The 27,031-nt window shown below is 53.8% G+C and overlaps 1 protein-coding gene across 5 annotated transcripts; it reads right to left on the reverse strand.

Annotated features, from left to right (window-relative positions):
• Positions 1-689: 689 nt before the first annotated feature.
• HAUS7 (HAUS augmin like complex subunit 7) lies at positions 690-17,443 on the reverse strand. Of its 5 annotated transcripts, none has more exons than XM_040265534.1 (10): positions 17,307-17,443; positions 16,363-16,478; positions 12,279-12,346; positions 10,120-10,181; positions 7,448-7,539; positions 7,027-7,185; positions 6,827-6,923; positions 6,155-6,373; positions 5,078-5,192; positions 690-988 (listed from the first exon to the last, which is right to left on the reverse strand). In XM_040265534.1, exons 1-10 carry the CDS (start codon positions 17,412-17,414, stop codon positions 918-920), a joined length of 1,107 nt encoding a protein of 368 aa, XP_040121468.1. In that variant the 5' UTR covers positions 17,415-17,443; the 3' UTR covers positions 690-917. The 5 variants fall into 5 exon arrangements, 4 of the variants coding, with proteins under 4 accessions (XP_040121468.1, XP_040121470.1, XP_040121467.1 ...); XM_040265536.1 differs by having other exon boundaries at positions 693-988; positions 6,155-6,361; XM_040265533.1 differs by having other exon boundaries at positions 693-988; positions 10,120-10,184.
• Positions 17,444-27,031: the final 9,588 nt, after the last annotated feature.

Genomic DNA, 27,031 nt, shown 5'->3' on the forward strand with positions numbered 1-27,031 from the left:
AGTTGCCAGAGGCAGCCTGCCCACAGTGGGCCCTCCATTCTCCTGGGCTGTAAAGCTGTCAGGAAACCTGGACCACAGTGCCCAGGGGTCTGCCTGTGCTCCCACCTCCGCTGATGGCAGGGGACCAGCTCCCTGGAGCCTCCTGGTCTGGAACAGCCACAGGGGAATCAGGGAAATGAAGGTGCAAGTGAGACTGGCAACCAAATGCTTAGACGGGGAGGGGGGCCTCCCTCAGTGCCCTTCAGCCTGATGCTGAGCTGAGCGGGGCAGGGGACCCCACCGGGTGTGTCTGTCCCTGGGCTTGCAAAGAGGGAGATGGTTGTGACACAGCTCAGGCAGATACTGGGTGGCCCTGGAAAGCCCCAACAGCTGCTTCCTGGCCAACCAGTCAGGCCACCAGCAAGAATTCCCCAGGTCGGTTCTGGGTGGCCTGGGGAGGCAGGAGAAGGAAGCACGCTCCCACCGGCCACACCCCAGATGCAGTGGGTGCCAGCACCCCCAAGGCCAGCCCAGGGTCAGGGGGAAGAAGCAGCGGATCAGGGCCTGGGGGAGGCCATGGTCACATTCAGTCAAGAGTCGTGACAAGACACCACCAGGCTTAACGGGCACTGGAACGTGGGGCAGGCAGGATGGGCAGGGAGGCAGTCAGGCAGAGCCACAGAAACAAAAAAGCAGGCTGGAGGCAACTTCTTAAAACCTGGGCTTTCTTTTCTCCCCAGCTCACACTGCCCAAACCCACCCCACCCCACCCCACCTCCACCCCCCACCATTCCCACGTTACCCTCCCCTCACACCCCCCACACCCCAACCCTTCGCCAAAGAGCTGAAGGTGCTGAGCAGCTAGAGGCCGTGTCTACACGGCAAGGGAACTGACTGCTGCTGCCTGGCTCTTCAGGGTGGAGCTCACTGCTCACAGGCTACTGTGGGCCTTTGTGTAGACAGTTGCTGAAGGTCTTATATTGCTGGGTTAGCTCTTCCATTTTGGTCACTGCCAATGAAAGAGAACGGAAAATAGTAAGGTCAGTCAGTCCAGCTGTCCTTCGGCCCAGGGCACCCGGCGATGGGCTGAGCCAGGAGGCCCCAAGGGGGCCAGGGCCTGGTGAGCTCTGATGGAAGCCCCTGGGGGCCCCAGGCAGAGTTCCCAGGCTGAGATTCACCAGCTTGGCCGGGTCCCTCCCCACCACTCTCCGCAGAGCCCAGGAGTCAGGGAGGTTCATGATTCGGATGCTGTATGGATTTTGATCAGCCCTTCCTTCAGCTTGTCCGAGTCCATCCTCCAGGAGCTCGCCTCCCCAGCCCGTCCTCTGCCCTCCCACAAGGTTGGCAAGTGGTGTTAGGTCCTGCTCATTCCAAGAGTGAGTGCGAAGCTTGGGCATCACAGGGTGAGCCTTGGGGTGATGGCTGGGTGGGCATCTCACAGAGAGGAGACAGGCCTGGCCCCAACGAGCCTTCCCACTCAGCATCGCCACTCCCTCTGAGGGCGCTCACATTTCTCTTACATATAGATAGGATTCGGGGGTGTCATTTCCCTTTACCAAGTCCTCAGATTCTCCCAATCTCCAGATGCCCCAGCCCTGCTCCTAGGCTCCCCCAGATCTGAGCATATACCTCAGCTCACATGTCGCCCCTCTGTCCCACGCCCTCAGTGCTATGTGGCCTTCCCTTGACTCAGGGTTAGGCCAAGCTGTGCTGTCTCTGGAAGCCTGGGCCCCCAACACTGCATCCCTGCTACCGTGGATTATGGGAGGCTAGGTCTGGAGTGAGTCCTGGGGCTCCCTCTGGTCTGGACTCAGCCCTCAACTCTGCAACCGCCTCCCTCCTCCTTCCTTCCTTTCTCAGTGTCAGAGATCTCAGCCCATCTCTGCACTGTTTTTCTTTGCCCTTGTTTATCTGCCCCTGTCTCTTGAGTCTCAAGATGTTTTCTACTCAAGATCTGCCTAACTCTCTCCATGGATTGTTCTGAACACTTTGACAACCACGTTTAACGCCTAAGAGTGTCTGCTTGCATTTCTCCTTGCTAGTTCTTCCCAGCTTCCTCAGTATGTGTGGACAAGATGCTGAGTATGTTCATTCAAGTTGGTTGGAAAGTTCTCTTCTCTGAATGACCATTGCCTCTGGCAATGGAAAAGGGCTGGAGCAAACACAGACAAAGCAGCAAGTGCAGAAGGAGACAACAGGGCAGGAGAGGCCCATGAGGGCTCTGAAGAGCTGCAAGAGTCCTGGGAATATGGAAGTCCACACGAGCGCCTGGGGCCATGCGGGTGTCTGGAAGAGACCTGCAAAGTCCCTCAGCCCATGACTCTACTTGACCTTAAGGCAAGACCAACAGAGGTGCGAAGGAAGGAACCGTTGTCAGCCATCTGGCTGAGTGTGGAGGAAAGCCATGAAGCTATACACCCAAGTAGCTCACACAACTCCAAATGGGAGAAACTCAAAAGTGACCCCACACCAAGACTATCAAAAGAGCCAAAGGGCAAGACAGATCTGAGAACGGAAGACTGAAGAGACTACGCCAAGGCCTCCATTATATGTCAATGAACATGAGCGATCACAGACCCTCACTTGGGAGGTGCAGGAACCGGGAAAGAATCCTCACCAAGCCGGGCCAGCACTCAGCTGCAGGCAGGAAGTGGCTGATGGAGTCGCTAGTGTGCGAGGTATGTTCCATCTCTTAGCCTGGTCTGTGGTCACACAACTATCTGCTTTAAAGTCAGTAGCAATGGACCGAAGGGGGTTTGCCACAGCCCAGGGGACAGAGGCAACTTTTCACTTGTCTAACCCTGAGTTAAGACTCCTCCCTAAAGCTGCTTTTTTCTTATAACAAAAGACAACAACAACGAAAAACCTTCTCTGAGTGTATTTTCCATAAGAAGAAGAAACTTACTCAGAAACAAAGTTTAAAATTAAATGCAGACACAGTTTTGACCTTACCCAATAGCAGGAAGGTGGGAAACAGCAAAGCTAGCCCCACAAACGGGAGGAGCTGGCCTCATTGCCACGATGGCAGAACCTCACCTCCACGTGGAACCTCAACTGTTGAAACGAGTTCACTGCGACCTTTCTTAAAGGTTGACAATCAGAGGGAAATTCCCTGAGTGATACATGCTCACTGCAGAATATGTGAAGGCTGCAGAACAGGATAAAGAAACAGGAAACAAACTAAACGATCACAACAAACTGTAAAATTCTTCAAGAGACAAGAATACGAGACCACCATACCTGCCTCCTGAGAAATCTGCATGCAGGTCAAGAAGCAACAGTTAGAACCCAACATGGAACAACAGACTGGTTCCAAATTGGGAAAGGAGTACGTCAAGACTGTATATTGTCACCTTGCTTATTTAACTTATATGCAGAGTACATCATGCAAAATGCAGGGCTGGATGAAGCACAAGCTAGAATCAAGATTGTTGGGAGAAACACCAATAACCTCAGATATGCAGATGATACCACCCTTATGGCAGAAAGTAAACAAGAACTAAAGAGCCTCTTGATGAAAGTAAAAGAGAGTGAAAAAGTTGGCTTAGAGCGCAACATTCAAAAAACTAAGATCATGGCATCTGGTCCCATCACTTCATGGCAAATAGATGGGGAAACAATGGAAACTGACACAATTTACTTTCTTGACAAGTTTATACTTGGGCTCCAAAATCACTGCAGATGGTGACTGCAGCCATGAAATTAAAAATGCTTGCTCCTTGGAAGAAAACCTATGACCAACCTACAGCATATTAAAAAGCAGAGACATTACTTTGCCAACAAAGGTCTGTCTAGTCAAAGCTATGGTTTTTCCAGTAGTCACATATGGATGTGAGAGTTGGACTATAGAGAAAGCTGAGCACCAAAGAATTGATGGTTTTGAACCATGATGTTGAAGAAGACTCTTGAGAGTCCCTTGGACTGCAAGGAGATCCAACCAGTCCATCCCTGAAGCTCCCATACTTTTGCTACCTGATGCAAAGAGCCAACTCATTAGAAAAGACCCTGATCCTGGGAAAGATTGAAGGCAGGAGGAGAAGGGGGTTACAGACGATCAGATGCTTGGATGGCATCATCGACTCAATGGATAAGAGTTTGAGCAAGCTCTGGGAGATGGTGAAAGATACAGAAACCTAGCATGCTGCAGTCCATGGGGTTGACACAACTTAGCGACTGAGTAACAAACAATATAAATCCACCTCTGACTCACACAGAGAAAATCAACATCCATGTGGTAACTCAACTTCCACAATGGATTCCTCTGCACTTTTTCCCTTTAGAGAAGTAAGATCATACCATATATTTAATTTTCAACCTGCATTTTCCTTTTAACACTATACACTATGCATTTCCTCATGTCATTGTAACCAAGTTTTGAAACAACAAATACTGTCCCACAATATACATATAACCAGTATGTACCCAAGCATTATCCAAGAATAAAACCTTGAATTATTCCCATTTGTCAGTATTGTAAATGCTGGAACAGTATAACAATAAATAATCGAAAGTGAGCTACAGGCTCAGAAAATGTTAAGCAAATTTTAGCTCATGTCTGAAAGGAAGTGTCTGACGATTGGAAATATGATTTTGAGAACCTGGGTCAATGCTTAAAATGAGGTCCAAGGGAAAGAATATAATAGTGTAGCATGATGTGATTAGATTCACCTTATACAAAGAAATAAAAAATGATGAGAGCTGTACACCCATGGCTGATTCATGTCAATGTATGGCAAAAACCACTACAATACTGTAAAGTAATTAGCCTCCAATTAAAATAAATAAATTAATTTTTAAAAATGATGAGAGGAAACAGAATAGAGGGAAACAGACCAAAACATGAACACTGACCACCTCTGGGCCACTGCGTTATGCAGTGCTTTCAGTTTCCCTCTGTACAGCTTTAGAGAATCCCCATTTTCTACCATTCATGGTTTTCTTTTCTGTCAAAAGCATTTTTTAAGGGAAGGAAAACCTTAAGCATCATAAAAAGAAGAGAACAGGAATGGACCAGTCCCCAGATGCAGGCCGAGGTGCCCTAAGATGGCCCTGACCACCAATCGGGTGGCCACAGACACAGCAAGGGGTGACCACATACCTAGACTCATGACAGAGCTGTTGTTGCCCCAGCATATCTGTTCATCATGCTGCTGGTTCACCATCTGCACAGCTTTCACCGAGGTGCTAGTGACTTCCACGGCTGCCTTCAACAGCTTCAATGGAGGAACAGAGGGTGGGGACGTGTAGGTTTGAATGCCAGCGGTCTGACCCACAGGAGGCATCTCCTGCTCCTCACCCTGGTGGACACTGAACACCTGCCTCCAGCTGCAAGGACAGTCACCCACCAGAGCTCCCCAGTGTAACTCTCTTCCTCATGGCCCTGCAGGGACGCCACACTATCTTGGATCCCACCCCACACTGAGGCCACACAAAGCTGGGGTAGAGGGGACAGATGGACAGTGCAAAAGTCAATGTCCCAAGGTCAAAGGGCCTTTCTGATGGGCGAGGACTGTGCCCTAACTCAGCCTGCTGTAGAATAGCAAAGAACAAGCTGGTCAGAGATTCGGAAGTCTGGGAGCTTTCTTGTGAGAACACCAAGGCCAGCGCCGTGAGAGCCCTGAGTCGATGGCAGAGTGTCATGTGTGGCAAGTGTGCACATAATCATAACCAAAGCTAGCAATCTGGGCTCCGGAGATCAGAGTCAATGCTGAGGCCATCAGCTCAGCCGTGTGAGGCTGCCTTTTCCTGTCTGTCCGAACTGGGTCAAGGGCCAAGACGGGCAAGCATCCATCTGTCTGTCTGGCACCGCTCTGGGCCACGCAAGGACAAACACACCGTGAAATGCTTGAGCCTTTTGTGCAGACAGGCTGAGGCCAACACCGGGACAGAAGCTGTAGGCTGGGATTAGAGTCTCCCACGGTCAGCTGGGGCCCAGCGCAAACAGCGCACACACCTCTTCTGCGCCTGCGGTTGTGGCTTGGGGGGCACCCTCCTGAAGGGCAGGGGGACCCACAGTGGGACATCCCCAGCACCCCTCCTCCCCTCTATAGCCCCAACCTGCGTTTAAGTTTCAGCCTGAGGCCTGGAGCCCAGAGATCAGCCAGTCCCCACCATCGGGTGCCTCGCTGGGGGTACAGTGGCCCCTGGGAGGGGCCGGGGGAAGGGCAATGCTTACCTGGCTGCACGACGTCAGGGTCTGATACACAGCCTGGACGATGGGGCCGCATGGGTGGAGGTAGGGGCCTGGGCGCTGGCAGTACTCGCCCAGCTCGCTGTCATAGACTTGCAGGAAAGCTATGACGAGCTGATGAAAGTCAGAGATGACCAGGCGCAGCTTCTGGTCCAGGGTGCTGGCGTGGGCACTGCCCACAGCGGCTCCTTGCTGTGCAAAGCACTGCAAAGTCAGGGGTGGAGGCTATCCCGCCTGCCATGGGGCACTAGGCAGGGCCCTAAGCCCCCTTGGAGAAGTGGGGGTCTGCTGGCCACTCCATGCTTCCAGAAACCGGGAGATGAATGGAAGACCAGAGGCCTGCAGGGACCTCAACGTCCTCCTGAGGACCTTAGCGGCAATGAGGAAAGGTCCAGGGCTACAGGGAGGGTAGCAGGAGAAAGCCCAGGAAAAGCCCAGGGTGCCAGGCCTGGCACAGGGCTCCTCCCCAAAGCCAGTCCTTTCCATTCCTGGAAAAGCCTCCCCTCTCCAGCCATCACATTCTAGAAGCTGGGCTGTTTGGCATGTGTGCCACCTCACTCAGGCCTCCTGACACAGTCGTCGGAGAGACAGGGCTGTCTGAGGCTTTGGGACATCGGGCTGGGGCCCCATGCAGTACCCCCGCAGCCAGCGCCTCACCTCCACCCGGAGTGCCTGAAGCTTTGAGGCACTCTCCTGCAGCTGCCGGGCCAGTTCTGCCACCTTCTTCTCCTCCGACTTGACCAAGGGGCTGGCCCTGCAGGGAGACAAGGGGTCACTTCTGCCTGGTGCCATCATGGGCATCAGGGTACCTGTGGACCACGCACAGGAGGCTCCGTCCCAGCCAACAGGCAACCTACCCCTGCCTGTCATCGCTCTGCTTGTCAAGAAGGGGCTGCACGTCCATGGGCCATGGTTCACACTTGGGTCTCAGGAGCATCTGCAGGCAAGGGCTGGAGAAGAGCTCCCCCAGCAACCCCTCGGTCTTCTCCCTGGTGTCCTCGAAGCGCTCCTCTGCACTACAAAGGCAGCCCCAGGGCCACGCTGTCAATCCCAGAGACCAGCCAAGACTAGCTAAGGGGCCAGGAGAAGGCATCTCCTCCAGTCTCTGAGAGCCTGCCCACCTGCAGGGACAGCCCAGGTATCCATCCTCGGTGGGGTGAGCCTGCGTTCCCCTGGGATGGAGCATGGGGGATTCCTGCTGGGAAGATGTGCCCAGGGGGCTTGGAGGAGCAAGGGCGCCTGGCGGCCAATTCGGGCAGGGCCTGTGCCAACCTTTACCTGGGGCAGCTGGAGCCGCCGACACTCAGGCTGCGGACCACATCCAGCAGCTGGTCCATGAAGTGCAGCTGCTTCTGGGCGCAGGCCCGGCCCTGGGCAGGGAAGGGCACATGTACTCACTAGCCCAATGTGCCAGGGGCCCCCTGCTGCCCCAACGGGCCAGCAGCCCCCCAGGCTTCCACGTGGCAGGCTTATGGACAGGCTCAGGGCCCCTGGCACAACAAGACAGGCGGGGGATGTGGCCACATCACATCTGCTAATTCATGGCCAACGGGGACTCGTTCCCCCATAGGCGACAAGCAGCCAAGCCTTACAGCCAGAGTCCCTGAGCAGCAGCTGAGTCAGCCCCCCACCCCAAAGGCTGGGATGCCCAGCTGGGAGTAGTCTGATTTAAAGCTCCACTCCTTCCAGAAAGGGGGAGAGGCCCGAGACCAAGCCCCATGATGCAAATTTAATCTGGGAGAGCCTGTGTGAATACAGGCCGTAAACACAGCCTGCTCCAAGAGCCCTGTGAGCAGCGGCTTTTAGGGTGGGCTAAGAAGGGGAGGGCCGAGGGGGCCCAGGCAGCCCCGGGGAGGCAGCAGACTGGGGGACAGGGTCACATTCTGCTCTCTTGTTTGCAGCTCAGTTCCTGTCCACAAGCATCATGGTTGCAGATGCCTAGCACTCCCTGCGAGCCTGGCTCCCACCTACGTAGCCACAGGGACAGGGCCAGTGCCTCTGCAAGCTCCTGGCATCTCCACCTCCATGCCCCCTGGCCTGCCACTGGGGGCATCACTGCCTCGTGTTGCCTCCTTCTCCCAACCAGCCCCAAACAACACCGAACCAGAATGATACACCCAAAGGGCACCCTGCGAGAAGGAGATGAGGCGTGGGACACTGTCTAGATGGAGGAAAGCCTGGGCAGAAACATGAGACCAAGTGTCACTCAGGATCTCACAAAGCCTTGACCGGTGGCCTGGGCTGCATGCCAGCCCCTCCACAGCAGATGGGCTCCAGGAGCCCCACCAGCCCAGGAAAGGGTAAGCCGCCCCTCACAGCCTATACGCTGAAAGTTACAAAACGTCTCCAAGAGAAATTGAAGAAAACCGAACTACATGGAACAACAGCCCATGTTCGAGGATAGAAAGACTTATTAGGGGTGATGGTAATACTCGCCAAAGTGATCTACAGATTCAACACAATCTCCATTAAAAGCTCAGTTTTGCAAAAATTGACAAACTGATTCTAAAATTCATATGGAAATTCAAGGTACCCCTCAAAGTCAAAACAATCTGAAAAAGAGCAAAGTTCGAGGACTGTCATGTTCACAATTTACTGCAAAGCTATAGTCATCAAGGCTTTCTGGTACTGGCATAAGGACAGGCATACAGATCAATGGAATAGAATGGAGAATCCAGAAATAAAGCCTCACTTTTACATTCATCGATTTTCAACAAAGATGCCCAAACAGTCCAATGAGGAAAGAATGGTCTTTTCAATAAGTGGTTGGTTAACTGGAAAAACTGGACAGCCACATACAAAAGAAGGAAGTTGGATACACACCTTACACCCATACATAAAACTAACTCAAAATGGGTCAAAGATCTAAATATAAGAGCTAAAAATACAAAACTCTTTTTCAACAAAGCTCAAAACTTTTGAACTCCAAAGGACACATCTAGAAAGTGAAAAGACAATCCACAGAATGGGAGAACATATTTATAAATCAAATATCTGATGTGACTTGTATCCAGAATATATAAAGAATTCTTACATCTCAAAAATAAAAAGACAACCCAATTAAAAAGTGGGCAAAAGAACTGAAATAGAGACATTACTCCAAAGAAGATACACAAATGACTAATAGACACATGAAAAGATGTTCAACACCATTAGTCATCAGGGAAATGCAAATCAAAACCACAGTGAGATAGCTCTTCACACCCACCAGGATGGCTCATATCAAAAAGATGAAAAATAACAAGTGTTGGTGATGATGTGAGAAACTGGAACCCTCACACAATGCTGGTGAGAATGTGAAATGGTACAGCCACTTTGGAAAACACTTTGGGGTTCCTCGAAAAGTTTAACATATTCAAAGAATTCTGAAAGTTAGTTAATTCCACTCCTAGCTATTCATATATACTGAAGAGAACTGGAAACATGTCTTCTATCAAAAATGTATAAGGCACAGACAGTCGGAGCATCATTATTTTTAAGAGGCAAAACATGGAAATAATTATTTCAAGTATGCTTCTTAAATTTTAAGAGGAGGTGGCAGGGTTTCAGAGTAGGTTCAAGGGTGGCTACCTTTGTATGGAAAGGCAACACGTGGAGGAAAGTACATGGGCTCAGAAGCCAGAGTGTTGGGTTCAAGAGGCCAGGCTCTGTTACAGAGTAACCTTGAGAGAGCTGTTTGTCACCTTCCCAGGGAGATGGCATATGACAAGGACCTGCTGTCTGGGGGAGGAAGGGCATGACAGTTACTGGCATGTAAGCCAGAAAGCCTCCTCGACCTCCTCAACCAGCCCCTCACCTTGTCCTAGGAATGGCAAGGGTCCACCCAAAGAAATCCTATGGGTTCCTGCCCCAGGGGCTAAGGATGCTGGCTCCTAGAGAAGGAGCCTTCCCAGAATCACCCCAGCATCATGGAGGGCCCCTGCCCACAGGGACGGGGTGCTCTCTCTTACCTTCAGGAGCTCCTGGTCATCCAGCCCACACAACATCAATTCATGGCCCAGTTTCACCATCTCTGCTGGAACACAAGGGTCCAGTTACCACAGACAGCCACCCAAACAGGGGGAGGCCAGGCACCTAGCCAAGTGCTTCCCTGCTAAAGAAGGTCAACAAGGAGGCAGGTGACGGACACCCTGGGGTGCTAGCATGGCCTCCTGCTATGTGACCTACACCTGGACACTGCCCTTCTCTGGGGGCTAGCTTCCTCACCTACGATGAGAGGTTGCATTCAATGCTCTCCCATACGGGGAACGATGGCTTCCAGCAGAAGCCCGCCAGCTGCCTGAGGAGCCCACAGAGGCCAGGGCACCTTCCAAAGATGCCAATGCCACCCTTTCAGACACCTCAGCAAGCCACGGCACAAGGAACGATCTCACATTTGTCAGTTTCATACAGGCCCTTCACGCCATCACACCCCTTCCTCTTGCAGGCAACCCTAGCAGGTGGCTACTCTTCCATTTCACAGATTAGGAAACTGAGGCCCTGTGTGGTGCAAGGAATCCTCGGCCATGTCTTTCAGGGAACCCTGGGCATTTTCTGAGGAACCAGCTGATAGGCTACGACTTGGAGCCACAAAGCCGGGGGCCAGTGCAAGCTCTACATCCCACCCAGCCCTGCAGCCCCTGACCCCAAATCCCTGCAAATGCCTACATCTGAGTCTCAAGTCCAGCAAATGGTCCCTTCACTAGAAATCCAGGATCTGGGCAGCATTCCCCTCTTCCAGCATCCCACATCCATTTCAGCACAGCAGGCAAGGGACCCTCCCTGTTAAGCCCACAGTCAGGATTATATGGCCCTTCTTGGAATACAGGCCCACGTCCTTCTGCAGTCCACCAGGCCTGGCCTGGTCTGGCGCTGTCGCCCCTCGGACCTCGGACCTCGCCCCAGCCCTGGCCCTTTGCTCTGCCCTCTACTGCAGCCACCCTGGCCTCCTGGCTGTTCCTACCTCCTGCCTGGGTGCTTGTTTTTCTCTCACCCCAAACACTATTCTTCCCGAGATCTGCCTGCCTCACTTCCTTCTTTCCCATGTGACTCTTGTTATTTAAAAAGGAGACCTTCCCCAGCCATCTTAGCCAACAGTGCCACCCTTCTCCCAGCCCACCCAAGCACCACCCTGCCTTCACCTATCTTTGTTTATGGTGCTTCTCAGCATTTGATACACTGAGAAATGTCACCACCTACTGTGTTATCACCTGTCTCCTAGCTAGCAAGTAAGCTCCACAAGAGCAGTGCTGGGTACAGAGCGGGTGCTCCTTAAATATGAACGAGTGACTTCTAATCCCTCTTCCGCGTGTCACGGTTTCTCCCAATTACACTCTTCCTCAAGCACTCACATCTACCACCTGCTCTGCCACCCAGGCCCCACCCCCACAGGGTGGGCCAAGCTGAGCTGCTCACCCACACGTTACCGAAGAGGAAACAGGCTAGGAATGGTAACACCACGGTAGGTACCTGTGCGTGCGTGTTCAAGGATTCACTTGTGACCCGCTGACCAGGCTGGCCCAGCCTCCATGGGCTCCGAGACACAACCTGTGTCAGCCTCGGGACAGGCCCCAGATAACTAACGTGGCAGGGCCAGCAGGGGCATGGATCAGGAATCTGGGGTCTGGCTCACCCACCCTGGGCCAGGTGTCAGGCAAACACAGACTCGCAGAAGGATGGACCTTCAGAAACACTGCTGTGTGGGTGAAGAGCTAGCCAGCGCCTTTAGGACTGCAATTTGCTCCTCTTTACCTAGTGCTTGTTGCTGGCTTAAGGGAAGTTTCTGCCAAAAATGGATTGAAAAGAAGCAGTTCCAAGATAGGCCCCACAGAGACCTGCCCAGGAATGCCTCATGTCATAGGCACGCACACACACCCAAGCACAATGCAGCCTGATCACTGGTGGCATCAGCAAGAACGGTTGTCTCTGCCTCCCAGCACCCTAGTAGATGGGCTGGCAGGGTCTCCTTCACAGACACAAGGGAGGGTGGATCCCAGCAGGCTCTGGGGACAACCACTGAAAACACCAGTCCACTGTGCAATCTACCAATCTGCTAAGGAGGCCATGCACCAGGTCAGAATGGCCAGAATCCACCATTCAACACAAAATTCCTGTAATGGAGGAGACCCACCTTGGATCTTCGCTTCGGCTGACACCCCCTTCAGCGAGCTGAACCTGTCGAGCCAGGAGGGACAGACCCTGCAGGCAAAGAGCAAAAGCAGTCAGGCCTGAGTGGGCTGCAGGGGGCCCTCACACCTCTCCTTACAGATGCTCTCAAAAGGGAATCTTCATATCCAGGTGCTAAATGGCACTGGAAAACTCACTTTAAAATGGATAATCTTATGTGATTTCAACTCCATAAATTATCAGTGAAACACAAAACCAAACTATTTCTGAAAGTTCACCTTGGAAACGTGAATTTGAGTACTGACATTAAAATTCTCACAATAAAAACATGAAAGGACTGCCCAAGAGGAAAGAAAACTGAATTCCTCAGAGCTCTGACACCTTTCCAAGAGGAACCCAGGGGCTGGCTTTGCTTGCAATCACGGTGCAGGTCTGTTTGGAGAATATGCAAAAAGGACCTCCCTGGTCTGGCATCCTCGCAGGCCGGGCCTGGGCCCCTCTCCTTGCATGTGGCTGACTGCCCTTTTCCACCTGCAGGGCTTTCTTCCCACCCAAGCCAAGCACACCAAGTTGGCTCCAGCTGATCCGGCGAAGCCCACCGCTGGCTGACATTCGCCGCCCCAGGGAGGCCGCGGGAAGGCTGGACCCTCCTGCAGCCACAATGGCATCCCTCCATCACTGCAGGTCCTGGACACAGTCCTTCCGCTGGGCTCTCACCTCCCAGACTTTGGGCTCACCGAGGCCAGGAGCCAACTTTCTGCTGTGTACTTCTAGGCCCTGACAAACACAGCAGCCAGCACTGAAGAGGTGGCTGGTAAGCATTACGAATGAATGACCGCAGCCTCTTGTCACAGACTAATCCATGAGTAAAGGCCCATGCCTATCTCTTTCAACAGAGGGGCGTTTTCTGTTCTTAAACTAACGTAAGTCAACAGGCAATGATGCTACCCAAGGTCACAGCTCTGAGCCATTTGAGGGCTCCTAGCGTGGTGGGCTCTGGGATCACAGTCCCAGCCTCTCAGGTGGGGAGACAGCCATTCCACTTGTCCCCTTGGCCTGGTGGAGCCCCAGCCTTGACAATACCACACAGATAACAAGGGAGTGGCCACTGGTAAGCATCTTGCCTTAAGACGCCAAGGTGAAGGGTGGGATAATTTGAGAGAATACCATTGAAACATGTCTATTACTATATGTGAAATAGATCACCAGTCCAAGTTCAATGCATGAGACAGGGCACTCAAAGCTGGTGTACTGCAATGACCCTGAGGGATGGGATGGGGAGGGAGGTAGGAGGAGGGGTTCAGGATGGGGGTTCAGGATGTACACCCGTGGCTGATTCATGTCAATGTATGGCAAAAACCACTCTAATATTGTAAAGCAATTAACCTCCAATTAAGATAAGTAATTTTTAAAAAGAAGATGCCAAGCTGATGGGCAGAACCATTTCCAGACACAGATTGACCACATGCAATACAATGGCAGGCATCACAAGTGACACAGAGCCCAAGTCTCCCACTGGGTCTCCTCCGTGAGGGGGCACAGTCTGAGCATGGCAACCCCAGCCCCAAGGTCCAGGCATGGCGCAGCAGTCAGGCCATGTGAAGGGCGCTCCAGCTGCTGGCCAGGGAGCCGCCCCATCTCTAGCAGGGTCGGGGCCCAGGCCTCACCCTGGGGACCTGCTGACTTTCTCATCATCATGGTGGGAAAGGACGGCGCAGGTGTTCAGTGGAAAAGGCTCACTGTTCCTTCCCTGTGGCCATACCTGCCCCAACCAGGCTGGGGGGGCCCTGGGAGCTAGTAGGGCCACCCTGACACCCTGCCCCCCACCGCAGGACTGCAGGGAAGAGGGGGCGGGACAACAGCCTCAGCTGTGCCACCTGTCTTAAATTACTCATTAAGGCACCCATTCCTTCTGTCAAAAAGGGCTGGGCCAGAAGGGGCAGGAGAGGGAAGTGCCACCATGTGAAAAGCTGGGAGGCTGGCCCTGGGCCTGGTTGCCAGGCAACATTCCCACTCACAAAGCGCCAGAGAGCGGGGAGCCCTCACTGATCCATTAGGCTGGACCACAGCAAACCACTTCAACACACTCAAGAATAAATCCCCGAAAGCCTAAGTGACCTCACTCGGAAAGGACTTTCATTAACGTTGCTTTTCCTGAAGCAGCAGGGAGCAGGGCAGAAACTAACAGTGCTCAAGGCCTCGAAAGCAAGTAAAGCTCCTCAGGTGCCAAGGAAACCCACGAGAGTTGAACTCAGTGATCCAGGGACCCTGTGGCTCTGCCTTGCCCATGCTGAGGGCCAGCTTGGCATATGAGCCACCAAGACCACCATGCCCAACCCCACCTCCAGTCAATGCTGCATGCAGTTCCCAGGTTCTACCCAGAGGAAGGTGAATAGGTGGACCTAAACGAGGCTGAAATGGTGAAGCCGTGTGCAAACAAGCCAAGAGGAAATTGGGAGAAACTGGACTATGAAATACTCTTTGGCCATCAAGAGGCCTAGAGCACTTCTGCCAGCTTGGGATCATAAAAATCAATTGGACATTCTTTGGTTGCTTCTTAAAAGAATTGTTTCTTGTATTTAAAAAAGCACTAAAAGCATCTGAGGGCCTCAGCCAGACTCTCATCCATCGCCTCTCTAGCCAGCTGAGGGACCTGGTCCCCAGTTTCCACCTGGGCCATGCAACTTTGGGCACCCTCCCACAAGAGCCTCTCTAAGGCCTGACTTTGGCCCCCTTCCTGTGTTCAAGATCTCCAAACTAGCCCAGGCCATCCTCACTTCTATCCCAGGTTCCTGGACCAGGCACTAGTCCTTCCAGGACCAACAGTGCTTGTCACATGAGCCACTGCCATTCCAAGCCAGGTTCCAGTCTCTTACCTGCCTCTAGCCTCTCTCCTCCAAACCTATCTGCCACAGAACTCCCAAGTCACCCTGCCAAAAATGCCAATTTCACATGTCACTCTCCTGGTCCCAGAGTCTTTCTGCCATTCAAGCCACTGCTGCCTGGTTCTCTCTCCCATAGCTTGACTCCTCGCTCCTATGGAAACCAGTGTCCACCATGACCTGTTCCCAGATGAAACGCGACCTCCTCCATGCCAGCATCCCAGCACTCAGACAACAGAGGTGTGCCCAACACTGGGACTGGTGCCTGAGCATTCTGCACCCCCAGTTCCTTTGAGACCCCCATCAGTGTCTGAGGAATGGTACACCAGTGAGCATGTGTCTGTGTGCCCGCTTGTCACCTCAGACCCTAGAGCACATCTCAAGTATGTGCAACACCATACTGTGACCTTAGGCTAGTGGCTGGACACATGGTGCAGCTGTGTGTGTGTTTGTGTGTGCCTGGCACCATGCAAGGGAAGCCAAGTCTGCCCAGGTCCCTGCATGGCACACATACAGGATCCTATACAGCCTTCAAAGACCTGGCTCACACATCCTGTCTCCTTTTAAAGAAAATCTCCAGGTCCCAGGGCAAAACGCGTCCATCTTTACCCTGAATACTCAGCCTCTTGAGCATACCCCTGCCAGAGCCCTCAGCCTGTTGGCTTTGTCTTGGCCTGCTGTCCTGTCTGGCTCTCCAGAGTACTGGGAGCTGCTGGTGGGAAGGCACTGGGATTGGTGCCTCAGCCTTCTGCACCCCCAGTTCCTTGCGGACACCCATCAGTGTCTGAGGAATGGTACCATGACCCAAAGGACTGGGAAATGGGGTCTTGGCCCTGGCTTGCCACTCCTCAGTAGTAAGACCCCAGATAGTTCTTGACTCCACTCTGAACAGTAGCTTCTCAGTCTGAAAATGAAAGGTCTGAAGTACATCATTTCCCAGATCCCTGCCAGCTCTGAAAGTAGTAGTTACAGCCAGAAAAATGCTCAGAAGCCAAGCTCAGCTACAGCACGGCTGTGAAGAGACAAGCTGAAGCGCTCTCCAGGGCACTTTCTTCCCAGATCCGAGCACGGCTTCACTTCTTATCTAAGCAGGTAACTAAAGACGGTGGGCACCTTCTCATATAAAGAAGAAAACCCACCTTCCCCTGTGGGTTGAGTGGTGTCTGTGTACCCCAAGGGTGGGGGAGGAGGAAAGCAGGTTGTTACCGTGTGCACATCCACTCCAAGATTTCCAAGCGGTACTTCGAGGGGCTACACAGCAGTTCCTGAATGGTCTTTGGTTCTGTGATATAAAGACCGTCAAGAAAGGGGCAGTTGAGGTCCTAAACAAGGAAAGGGAAAGCCAGGAAGTTTTAGAAAGGCAACATCAGCGAAAGGTTGAAACGCAGAGCAGTAATCACGCTCTCAGTGCACCTCCATTCACACACGTTCCCGGCCGCCAAGCAGCCACCAGGCAGGTGACACAGACCCCCGGCCACGGACCACGGGTAGCGGTCTTGATCACGCCCAGAGTTCAGTCCCCGTCATCTGCAGCTCCAGGTGCCCACCTTTTCCGAGCCCCCCTCGAGGCAGAAGCGGTAGTTTGACTTGGTAGCAACTAGGGGTTATGGCGAGATTCCGACATCTGCCGTGGAGCAAAGGGAACCGGGAGAGGGCCCACGGGGCCAATCACGGACGGGGGGGAGGGGGCGGGCGAGGGGAGAGGAGTCGCGGAGGGGAAAGGAGAGGGGATGAGGGGAGAGCGGGTCACAGCCCCGGGGCCGCCACCTGACCTCGCGGGGAGGGTGTCTTCACCACCGCTGTCACCGGCATTTGCTGCAGAAAACTCAAAGCCGGAGGCATGCACTCCGCCCATGTCTCCCCCAGACCTGCGACCTCCTCCTAGAAGCCAGGATTTGTAGCCCCATACCCCGCCGCCCGCCCCTGCACTCCTGCCGCACGCCAAGCCTTAAAGCATCTGCGGGACTAAAGTTTAGGCGCCTGAACTCCTAGGCACGGGCCACGGAGACAGCAAAGTGAAAGCCTGGGGCCGCCCAGGGAGCGGAGACGGACGGCCTACGAGCCTCCCCCCAGCAGAGGCGCCACCGACTTCTGCAGCCCCGCCGCCCAGACCCCGCCGCCCCGGGGCAGCTCCCGGGGCTTCGCAGCACCTTCAGCTTCGCGAAGACCTCTACGGCCGCCTGGAACGAGCTGTCGTCACTCTCACCCTCGTAGCCGCCGCCGCCAGCACAGCCACCGCCAGGACCCAACTCGGCCATGTTTCCCGCTCGAGGCCGCGCCCTGCCCACGCCCCCGGCTGACTGGCCGGCCCAGCTACCAATCAATCACGAGTCTAGTGTCCCTCCCGCCTACCCGCCTGCGCCGTAGCCGGGGTATTGCGCAGAGACGCATCCCGCCCCCTCCTCCACCGTGCCTTCCCATTGGGCAGCGTCTGCGCCCAGGAGGCTGACCTCGAGGAAAGCGGGAGGAGCCGGGGCTAGCGCTCGGTCCCAGGCTCACGCGCTAGGCTCCAGCCAGCCGGCCCGGGGCTGAGGACGCGGCAGGAAGAGCATCCTCCAGGAGAGGGCGCTCCTGCCCTCTTCCCGCGGTTTCTCCGCGGAAAGGTGAAGGGGGAACCTGGGTGACGGGACAGAACTGGGACTTCAGCGTCCCACGTTCCAGCGCGGGTCTCTGTTTCCGTTTGCCCACACTCACAGCTGTAGTTAGAAAGAGGTTTTGTGGATTCGAATCTGGCCCAAGCTGTGTGTCTTTGGGCAGGTTACCTAACCTCTTTGTGCTTCCTTGCACGCACCTAATGTGGATACTGAGAGCATTTACCTCATTGGGTTGCTATGAGGGTGGAATGAGGTAATAATTTCTATAAAATACCCAGGGCAATACCTGGCATGTGAAAAGCACTATGTACGTGTTTACTATTATTATGCTCCTTTCACCTACCCCTCCTCCAGTCTGTCTTTGACCTTCTGGAAGGTTCTGTGTCTCCTTTGTGCCCTGGCCACTTACATATGTCTTTGCACCTTTCAGGCCCCTCAAACTCAAGAGTCTGAAACGACATGTGTCAGCCTGTCCTCTGCCACACCTCCAAAACCCCCAGCTCAGAGAATGCCTGCATCCCAGGGACCTGCTGATCAGATGAGGTAGGAAGGAGATGGAGGGTGGCTGATGCTCAGGGAGTGGGAAACCAGCAGCAAGGAACTGCTGCCAGCCCTCCTTGATTCTCTCCAGAGTCTGTCCCTGCTCAGTGCCCCATCCTGCCATCTCCTGGAGGGTGGCATCAGGGGGCAGGGCTAGACTAGGCCAGCAGACCTAGGGACCTGGCAGGAGGCGACTTCAGTCCTCTGAATGACATGAGAGGGCTCAGCCATGTTCTGGAAGGAAGGGATGGGCAGGAGTCTGGACTAAGAGGAAGGGACCCCAGCCTGGCCTTGTGGAGCAAGGCCTGATTCCCTAGTGAATGGTTTGGAATTCCAAGCTATTCTGAGAACACAACCTCTACACTTGAGCTGAAGGATGCCCCAGCCCAGGGACCCAGGGACTCAGAGATTTGCAAAAGCACTGTAAGGTCCCTTCCCCCTCCAATGTGGCTGCTGACGGGCTTTTTTCACGCCTGAAGGCTGTAGGGGACTTTCAGGTTTTTTTTTTTTTTTCAATCTTTTTTTCCCCTCTTTTTCTGTTTTTGTTTTTCTTTCTTTTTAAAAAATTTCATTTCCATCACAGCCCCAGCTCAGACATTCAAATTCTTGTGGGTTTTTCTGTGGATCTTTCCTAGGACTAGGGAATTTGGCGGGAGAAACTATGGCAGTGTGGTGGCCTCCCCACCCTCCCCATATCCTCTGCTCCTGAAGATCAGGAAGAAACCAGCCCCTGTGTATTCTGGAAGAAAATTCCCCTTCTCCACCCAGCTCTATGGAGCCAGTAGTCTAAACAGCCCTTTCCCGACTCAGCAGCTCTGTCTATGGCACAGGATAGGATGTGGTGGGATTGTCAGGGCCTTGATGGGAGAAGACCATCTCAAAGGGTCACTCAGGTCCGTCCCCTGCATGGAGAGCCCACTGGCCAGCCCTTAGCTCATAGAAATGGCAGCAGCAGGTCTCAGCTTCCCCTCCCACACCACCCCCAAATCATGGTGCCTCCCAAGCCTCATCCACTGGAAAGACTGGGGACTGGGATGGGAACAGAGACTGCTGGGCCTCTCTGGGTGGGTTAGAAAGGACTGCAGAGTGGTAGACGCCTCTGGAAATGTGGACTCAAACTCAATACAAGGAAGCACTTCTCTCAGAGGGCACTGTCAAAAACACTAGCTTGGCTGCCTGGGAAAAGGGAGGGAGCTCTCTGTCTTGGGAGGTATGCAAGCTCAGAGAGGCAGGGAGGGATGTGGACAATTCTGTTAGGGGGCATGCCTGCCCAGAGCTCCTGGCTTCTGTGCAGGAGGCCTGGGCAGGTCAAGAGCTGAAGGATAATGTCTGCCTGAGAGGGGATGGGGCTGGGTGTGTGGGGCACGGATGTCAGCAGAGACCACAGTGCCCTGCGCAGACCTGAGAACTGAACCAAACTCCTGATCGTGGGGGAAACTTGGCCATGTGTCAGTGCTTGGAAAAGAGGCTGGAAAATGAGACCAATTGACAGGTACTGGCCTCACTGTGTCATGGATGGGCTGGCAGCGAGCGGTGGTGGCTGAGGCAACCAGCCACGTGACGCACCTTGCCTTGTGCCTTGGGCACCGAAATGTATAGTCAACCAGGTGGTTTGGCCCCATGGCCTCCCTGCCCTGGAGCAGTGGGCTGCTAGTAGGAGCTGTACAGGGCATCTGGTGAGAGGAAGGGCCTCGACCCCAAAGTTGCAGCTGCCATTAGCAGCAGACCCCAGGGTGCTGGGGGAATCTGAACCAGGTCCCCCCCTCAACAGCCAATCAAAGAAAGTGAAAGTTCAAGATTTACCTCTCCAGTAAGGAAGAGACTTCCCTGTAGCTCAAATGGTAAAGAATCTGCCTGTGACGGTTCAATCCCTGGGTTGGGAAGTTCCTCTGGAGAGTGAGTGAGTGAAGTTGCGCAGTCGTCCCCGACTCTTTGCGACCCCATGGACTGTAGCCTACCAGGCTCCTCCGTCCATGGGATTTTCCAGGCAAGAGAACTGGAGTGGGTTACCATTTCCTTCTCCAGGGGATCTTCCCAACCCATGGATGGAACCCAGGTCTCCCACATTGTAGACAGACACTTTACCAACTGAGCCACCAGGGAAATCTCCTCTGGAGAAGGTAATAGCAATCCACTCCAGTATCCTTGCCTGGAGAATTCCATGGACCGAGAAGCCTGGCGGGCTACAGTCCATGGGGTCACAAAGAGTTGTTGCAAAGACTTGGACACAGACTAACACACACAGACAAGGAAGAGAAGGCAGATTTGCTTCGGCTGCCTCTGAGACAGACTAAAGGCCTTGTTCCAAGAAAGGGGAGCTTTGGAGGGATGGAGGATCCCTCCAGTGCCCACTCCCCATACCCCTGAGATTCCCCAGTAAGAAAATGAGATCAAAGTGAGCACCAAATGCAGGCTCCTGAGAAAAGGGCACATGTCTGTCTGTCTGTGTGTGTGTGTGTGTGTGTGTGTGAGAGAGAGAGAGAGATTTCAGGGGAATAATTCCATTAGTTATGGGTTGAGGCACTCTGTAGAAGTAAGTGGCTGGGCCTGGCATTGGATCTGGGGGAGAAATGACACAGGGTGATGAGGCCAGGCTGAGGAAGGTCTGAGTTCAAGGTTCTCCAGGAGAGGCAAAGTGAGAGGGCTGTCTCCGCCCCCTGCCCCCTCTCTTCCCTGCCTACCCTCTTCCTGGAACTCTCTCATCTGCTCCAGACTGAGCCAGCAGGCTGGACTGTTGGTCACCCATCCACCCAGGTGCCCAGGGCTTGCAGCCAGCCCTCGCCATCTGTGCCAGCCAGAAGCCCACTCCAAAATAAACCATCTTCACATGGATGGGAGGAGGGGTATAGGACATGAACACAGGGGACCCTTACCAATGAGATTGGGAAGAGCCTCAAGGCTGCAGGGACCCCAAACTTTGTCATGCACAACAGACCAGAAGGGTTCTGGGAACAAGAATGACACTAGCTTTCCTTTGGGGGGCTGCCACTCACCCACCCAGAGGCTCTGGCCATGCACTGGGGTGGCATAAGTCTGGAGGACCCCAGAGGTGTGTCTATGGGCCTGACAGACATGGACCTGCCTGGAGAGGAGGCTTGGGGGAGTCTTAGGGTCCTAGCCCTGGCTGGCTAAGAATGTCAGCCTAGGAGCTGCCTGATGAAAACCATCAGGAACGTTCTCATTCTCAGCCTGTGTCCACATTGAGCATGTCTGCTGGCACAAGAGGATGAAGCAGTTTCCCTGGGACCTTGCCCTCCTCTTTCTGTCCCTTCTGATCCCTATGCTGGGACAGGGACTGGGGGTGGGGGGGGCAGCTGGAGAACCAGGCTTTGAGAGGGGCTTGGGGGTGCAGCTGGAGAAACAGCCCTTGAGAGGGGCTTGAGACAGCCCTTGACTCTCTGCGCCTGGGACACCCAGGCAAGGCCACATACCTCCTGCTTTAGGGCCCCACCCCCAGGGCCTGCGAGGGCCTGCGGGTCCGCTTGGAGGCCCGAGAGGTTTGTGGGGGTGCGGGAGGAAGCCAGGGTGCATGGGCGGGGCTGTCCCCACAAGTGCGCTCCCAGGCCCTCCTCTGGGGGAGCCTGGGGGAGCCACGCGGGGAGGGGGGTGGGCTCCCAGGGGGTGGGCTCCCAGGGGGTGAGCCGGGCCTCCGCGGGCGTTGGGGCGCCCTGTGCTCGCGCCCTCTCGCTCGGGGCTGGGGGCGAGTCTCTGGGGGTTCCGCGCACGCGCCTGGTGCCCCCGAAGGCTGGTGGGGCAGGGGCGCGCGCACATGGCTTGGGCGAGGCGGGGACGCACTTGCACGTGCACTGGGGCGCCACAGCGCCCCCCAACCCCCACCCCGGGGTGGCGTCAGAGGAAGTGGCCGGCGGGACGGCCCCCTCCACGGGGAGACACTTGGGTCTAGACAGCTTGGCAAGGCCGGCGGGGCTGAGTCACATGCGTCTGGAGCTGGAGACGCGGGCGCCAGGACTGGAACGTGAACGTGCCCACTCCGGAGGGCCAGGAAGGTGGGGGCTGGGGGGAGGCTCGACCTCGCGTTCCCGCTCCCTCGCCCCCAGGCCCACACTAGCCTCTGCCCCATGTGTGGGGCCCCTCGATGCCCACCTGGAGGGGCAGGGGCAGCTTCCATGGGGAGTCAAGCAGGGCCCACATTATTGGCAAGAACCATCTGGAATTTCAAAAGGGAAGGAGGCTGGGAGAGTGGCCCCCACCTTCCCCTAACCTTGCTCCCTCGACTCAGCCACATCAGCCACCTGGGACCTTTTTGTTCCCAAGCCACGCTTGCTGCTTTTCACCCTCCTTCAGCCCACCTTCCACTGGCACCTTCCCCAGGGATGCCCACAGTCCAGAGGATGCCCACGGTCCTCTCCTTGACCACCAGTGCTTCTTACTACCCATCACTGCATCCCCAGCCATCATCCGGATTCTGTGTTCCCTTTCCCTCTCTTCTGTCTTTCCTTTAGTCTGTCTGTCTATGTGCCTCTCTTCTCTCTCTCTTACTCTCCCTCCGTGGCTTGCTCGCTCAGGAACACCAGGTCTCAAGGAAGGAAGCACGACACAAGAATCTGGACCACCTGATGTATTTGGATCTCACAAAAGCATCTGCAAGAAAAGTTGTTTAATTGGGACCAGATCCTCTGGGGTTTTCATGGCATTAAAACAAGATGGGTTTTCTCTAGGGAAGAAACGGCTAGCAACAGGAAGAGGGCATGGAAAGTTTGCCTTTTTTCTTATCAAAATTTGAAGAGGGAAAAGGCCACTGTACCTTTGTTTATATGTGATAGATGCCCACACACACACACACGGGCACGTGGGCAGACAAGCTTTGATGTTACTGGGACACGTTGTGGAGGGCACAAGAACAGGCCTGTCTGCTTGCTCTGGGTGTTACCCCAGGAGTCTGTCTTTGGCTGCAGAGCCACTATTCTTCCCTGGGTCCTGGCAGAAGGCCTGGTACATAGTAGGGGCTCAATGAACTCATCTAATGATAGGCAAGGGGAGGGCAGGACTGGTAGCCCAGACCTTGACCCTGAGCTCCAGATGCATACACAGAACTGCCTTACAGATTTGACCACTTGGCTGTCTGATCACCCACTTTACACTCGACAGGTCAAGAGCTGGCCTCCCAAGTTTCTGCCACGGGCTCACTCAGCCTTCATTGTTCTGGCTCCACCGACTTCTCCCACTAGCCCCCTCACACCCTGGGCCAGACTCAAAGACCTCCCCAGAGAAGGGTGCAGCTGCCTCCACACTGGCTCCCTCCTTCTGCCCTTGTGCCCTCAACAAGTCTGTGCTCCACCCTGCAGTCCAAAGGATCCTATTACAATGTAAGTCAGATCACAACCTATGAAATGGGCGAAAATATTTGCAAATGATGTGCCCAAGGGCTTACTTTCCAAAATATACAGAAGCTCATATAATTCAATAACAAAAATATAAACAGCACAATCAAAAACTTGGCAGAATCCTTAAATCGAGAAATCTCCAAAGAAGACGTACAGATGGGCAATAGGCACATGGAAAGATGCTCCATTAGACAATTATTAGACAAATGCAAATCCAAACTACAATGAGGTACCAACTCACATCAGTCAGAATGGCCATGGTTAAGATGTCTACAAATAATAATTGCTGGAGAGAGTGTGGAGAAAAGGGACCCCCCCCACCACCACTGTTGGTGGGAAGGTAAATTGGTGCAACCACTATGGAAAACAGTATGGAAGTTCCTCAAAAAACTAAAAACAGAGTTGCCATATGATCCAGCAATCCCACTCTTGGGCATATACCCAGATAAAACTCTAATTCAAAAAGATATACATACCCCTGTATTCATAGCAGCACTATTCACAATAGCCAAGACATGGAAACAACCTAAATGTCCATCAACAGATGAATGAATAAAGGAGATGCAGCATATATATATATAAAACTCAGCCATTAAAAAGAATGAAATTCTTTGCAGCAACATGGATTTGCAAACATGCATGGCCCTAGAGATTTTCATACTAAGTCAGAAAGAGAAAGACAAATACCATATGATATCACTTATATGCAGAATCTAAAATACAAAACAAATGAACCTATCTCTGAAACATAAACAGACTCACAGACATAGAGAACAGACTTGTGGTTGCCCATGGAGGAAGAAGGAGGGAGAGGGAAGGATTGGGAGTTTGGGATTAGTAGCTGCAAACTATTATATATAGGATGGATAAACAACAAGATCGTACTGTATAGCTGCTGCTGCTACTAAGTCGCTCAGTCATGTCCACTTCTGTGCGACCCCATAGACGGCAGCCCACCAGGCTCCCCTGTCCTTGGGATTCTCTAGGCAAGAATACTGGAGTGGGTTGCCATTTCCTTCTCTGTACTATGTAGCACAGGGAACTATATTCGATATCCTGTGATAGACCGTAATGGAAAAGAATATGAAAAAGAAAAACTATGTGTGTGTGTGTATAACTATACATTTTTCTGTACAGCAGACATTAACACAACATTGTAAATCACTTATACCTCAATAAATTTTTTTTTAAAAAGTCAGATCATGTGTAGCTCCTCTGCTCAGAAATCCACAGCAGTTCCCTGCTTCCTTCAAGGTCAAAGGCAAAGTCCACTGGCCACACTTTGATGCACTATCAAGCTAGCCCTGCAACCCTTCCCCAGCCTCACTCCTCACTCAGCCTGCTCCACCACACTGGTCTCCTTGCTGGTTCTCAAAGTGGGCCAAAGCCTTTCCTGCCTCAGGGCCTTCGCACTGCTGTCCATCCTCCTCAGGGGGGTTCCTTACTGGAGCCCTTTTTGCATGGATATCTCCTTTTTACTCACATCTCAGCCCAAACGTCAGTTTCTCACAGTCCTCATCCTGCCGAAAGTGTTTCTTCCTACAGTCACCGTGGCCAGTCCCTTTCCTTCTGATGGGGTCCTCATGCACCTCAGTAGACAGCACACTCTGTGAGCACAGGGAAGCTGGCCATGTGGTTCACCACTGTACCACACACTGTGCCAGGCATGGTGTCTGGCCCACTGCAGGGGCTCAGGAATCTTCTGTGAGCAAAGATCTATTCTCCAATCCTCCCTTGACAGGAGAGGAGCTTTCCGCTGCGCAGTTCTAAGGAGGCTTGAGGGACAAAAAGGCATTGCTTTGTCATCCTCTAGGCTGCCAATTTGAGTGAGTCCTGACTCATGAGGGTATGTGTGTTCTTGGGGGGAAATTGCATGTAGACACTGGGCCACATGGAAGGGAAGAACAGGAGGAGAAGAAGCAAGACTCCCTTCCTAGCCCTCAGAACCTTGAGATTGTGCAGCCAGAAGCAATTGTGATCATCTCATCCAGTTTCTATACGTCCCTTCCAGTTCTCAGATTCTAGAACTTTCTAAAGAGACCATATCCACCACAGCAAAATGGGGAGACCGAGGCCCTGAGCAGGGAGGCTTCCTCCTGACATCACATGGCTGAGCCATCCGGGCAGAGCTGGGAGACCAAAACCCTTCCAACAGCCCTCAGGCTACATCTCTGGTTCCTGGAAAATCCAGACACCAGGCTCAGGGTTAGTGTTGGCCTGGGGCCCTGCCTGTCTCAGCCCAGTCCACAAGCAAGTTCTGTGTGCTGGCTGTGCTCTGTGAGGGCGGCTGCAAGGTCCCCACGATGGCCAGGCCCCTAGATACTGGACAGAGTAGAAGGCCAAGTGGCTGATGAGCCCCCAGTGGGAAAAGGGCAGTGAGGACAGGACTCCATGGGACTGGGGGGCTGAGAGTGCTCCAGGCCTCGCCCCTTCCTGCCTAGGTGGGTAGGAGCTTAGGCCTCCCTCCTCCAGGCCACTGTGCCAAAGAAACCTGGGAACAGGCTTCCCCCACCTCCAGCCCAGCTAATGGGAACCAGATGGCAGGATGTTTAGTCAGCGCCTGGGGAGTGGCGCGAACAGGGGAAATGGGTTGGGGGCCAGGATTCCAGAATCCATCCCCAGGCAGGGGGAGGATCAGAGCCAGGGCTCCCACCAGTCCGTCCATCTCCAGGGGCCCATCTGGGTCCTACCATGTCCTCAAGCAATGCCCAGATTGGGAGGCAGGAGACCCGGTCTCCAGCATCAGACTTGGGCCAACCCTACCCCCTCTCGGTTCCTTTTCTGTACTGAGCTGGGAGGGATTGGGCTCAGTGGTCCAGGATCCCTGGGCAAACCCTGGCCTCCTGTGCCTACGTTCTCCCCATCCCCCAGCTTCAGCAAAACGTTAGCCCAGGATATCCTGTGTCACCTATGAGCACACAAGCAGATGATGGCTTCATCTTTGGCTCCCAGGGCTCTTGATCACAATCCCCAGACTGTCTCTGTCTCATGGTCCCAAATTCAGTTCTTAACCCAGAGCCCCAGATAGGATGGCGGACCCTGTGTGGCTCATGTGGGACTGTTAGGTGGCCCAAGGGCTCTGGGAAGGCAGTGACTGCTGTGTCCTCACCACATCTGGCACTTGGGACTCAGGCTGTTCCCCAGGCACAAAGGAAGACTCACTTGTGGGGGGAAATCTGTGCCCCCTGCCCCATCCTAGGTCTCACACATTCCTCCCCAGCCCCGGACAGATACCTTGAACCCCAGATGGCTACAGGCCACTCCTCCACAAGCCTTCCTGGCCCTGTTCCTCACCCCTCCCCTTCTCCCCTCCACCCAAGCCTTGCCCACAATTAACTCATTTTTTAAGATCGCTTCCAAACATAAGTCAATGCTGGACAGAGCTGTAGGAAAAGC

This window comes from Oryx dammah, unplaced genomic scaffold (genome assembly GCF_014754425.2).
Source record: "Oryx dammah isolate SB20612 unplaced genomic scaffold, SCBI_Odam_1.1 HiC_scaffold_23, whole genome shotgun sequence".
Classification (NCBI taxonomy): domain Eukaryota; kingdom Metazoa; phylum Chordata; class Mammalia; order Artiodactyla; family Bovidae; genus Oryx; species Oryx dammah.